The sequence below is a fragment of the Metarhizium robertsii genome (assembly GCF_000187425.2).
Source record: "Metarhizium robertsii ARSEF 23 chromosome Unknown MAA_Scf_20, whole genome shotgun sequence".
Taxonomy (NCBI): Eukaryota; Fungi; Ascomycota; class Sordariomycetes; order Hypocreales; family Clavicipitaceae; genus Metarhizium; species Metarhizium robertsii.
The window spans coordinates 58,329-59,406 of NW_011942161.1; the positions used below are offsets into that span (position 1 = coordinate 58,329).

The following is a 1,078-nucleotide window of genomic DNA, read 5'->3' on the forward strand; positions in this document are numbered from 1 at the left end:
ACTACTTACGAAAGGACATTACGTATACGGTTACGTTTGCAGATATCTCTTCCTCTCCCTCAGCGTTTGCAGATATCTCTTCCTCTCGCTCAGCAGGATTGCGGCCAGTTTTAAATTCTCACCTGCCTGATACGCCTTTTCAAGCCTATTCTCATTTAAGAAGAAAGGCAGCACAACTTTCAAATATGCCCCCCTCCACGCCTACTTTCAATGGTTTTCAATTCTACGTTGCTATTTGCCATGTCCCTTCCTACCAACTCCTCAGGCACGCGGTTTGTCCCTAGCCTCAACGGCACCATCATTCCTTACTCCAGATGTAACATCGATACTTGCTCACTTTCCTATGCACAAGTCCAATATCAGCCCTCCGAAAGCGGCAACCTCGCATACTTGATCATCTTCGGCGTTGTACTTCTCGCCCAATCTGTTCTCGGAATCATTTACCGAACATGGGGGTTCTCTATCGCCATGGTGTTTGGCTTGGTGCTCGAGGTCATAGGATATGTGGGGCGTTTACAGATGCACAGTGACCCTTTCAATATGGATCCTTTCCTAATGTATGCTACTTTTCTTATGTAACCAATTCAAGACTCAACACGTTATGCTAATTTAGGAACAGATACCTCATCTGCCTAACAATTGGTCCCGCCTTTCTCTCAGCAGCCGTATATCTATCTCTTTCACGGCTCATTGTGGCCCGCTGTGCATACCTGGCTCGTTTTGCGCCTCGCACCTACACCATAATCTTTGTCACATGTGACGTCGTCAGCCTAGTCCTACAAACAATAGGTGGTGCATTTGCTGCCAGCGGCGGCGATAGCAATCTCAAACAGACAGGCGTCAATGTCATGATTGCCGGTTTATCGTTCCAGGTGGCCAGTCTATTGACATTTATTATCCTTTCAGCGGACTTCTGGTGGGGATTAAGAGGTACGAATGGGGTTTACGAACAGCAAGCTTCAAAACTGAGAACTTCAACAATGTTCAAGACGTTTCCGTGGGGTGAGTCAAAGCTGTTACCGTGCCGTGTGAAGCAGTAACTGATAGATACAGCGACCGGAATTGCCACGATAGCAAT

General features: G+C 47.0%; 1 protein-coding gene across 1 annotated transcript; it reads left to right on the forward strand.

Annotated features, from left to right (window-relative positions):
• Positions 1–240: 240 nt before the first annotated feature.
• On the forward strand, positions 241–1,040 carry MAA_10177 (RTA1 domain protein; the record flags this gene model as incomplete). The annotated part of the gene is made up of 2 exons (XM_007828175.2): positions 241–557; positions 620–1,040. 2 exons carry the CDS (start codon positions 241–243, stop codon positions 1,038–1,040), a joined length of 738 nt encoding a protein of 245 aa, XP_007826366.2.
• Positions 1,041–1,078: the final 38 nt, after the last annotated feature.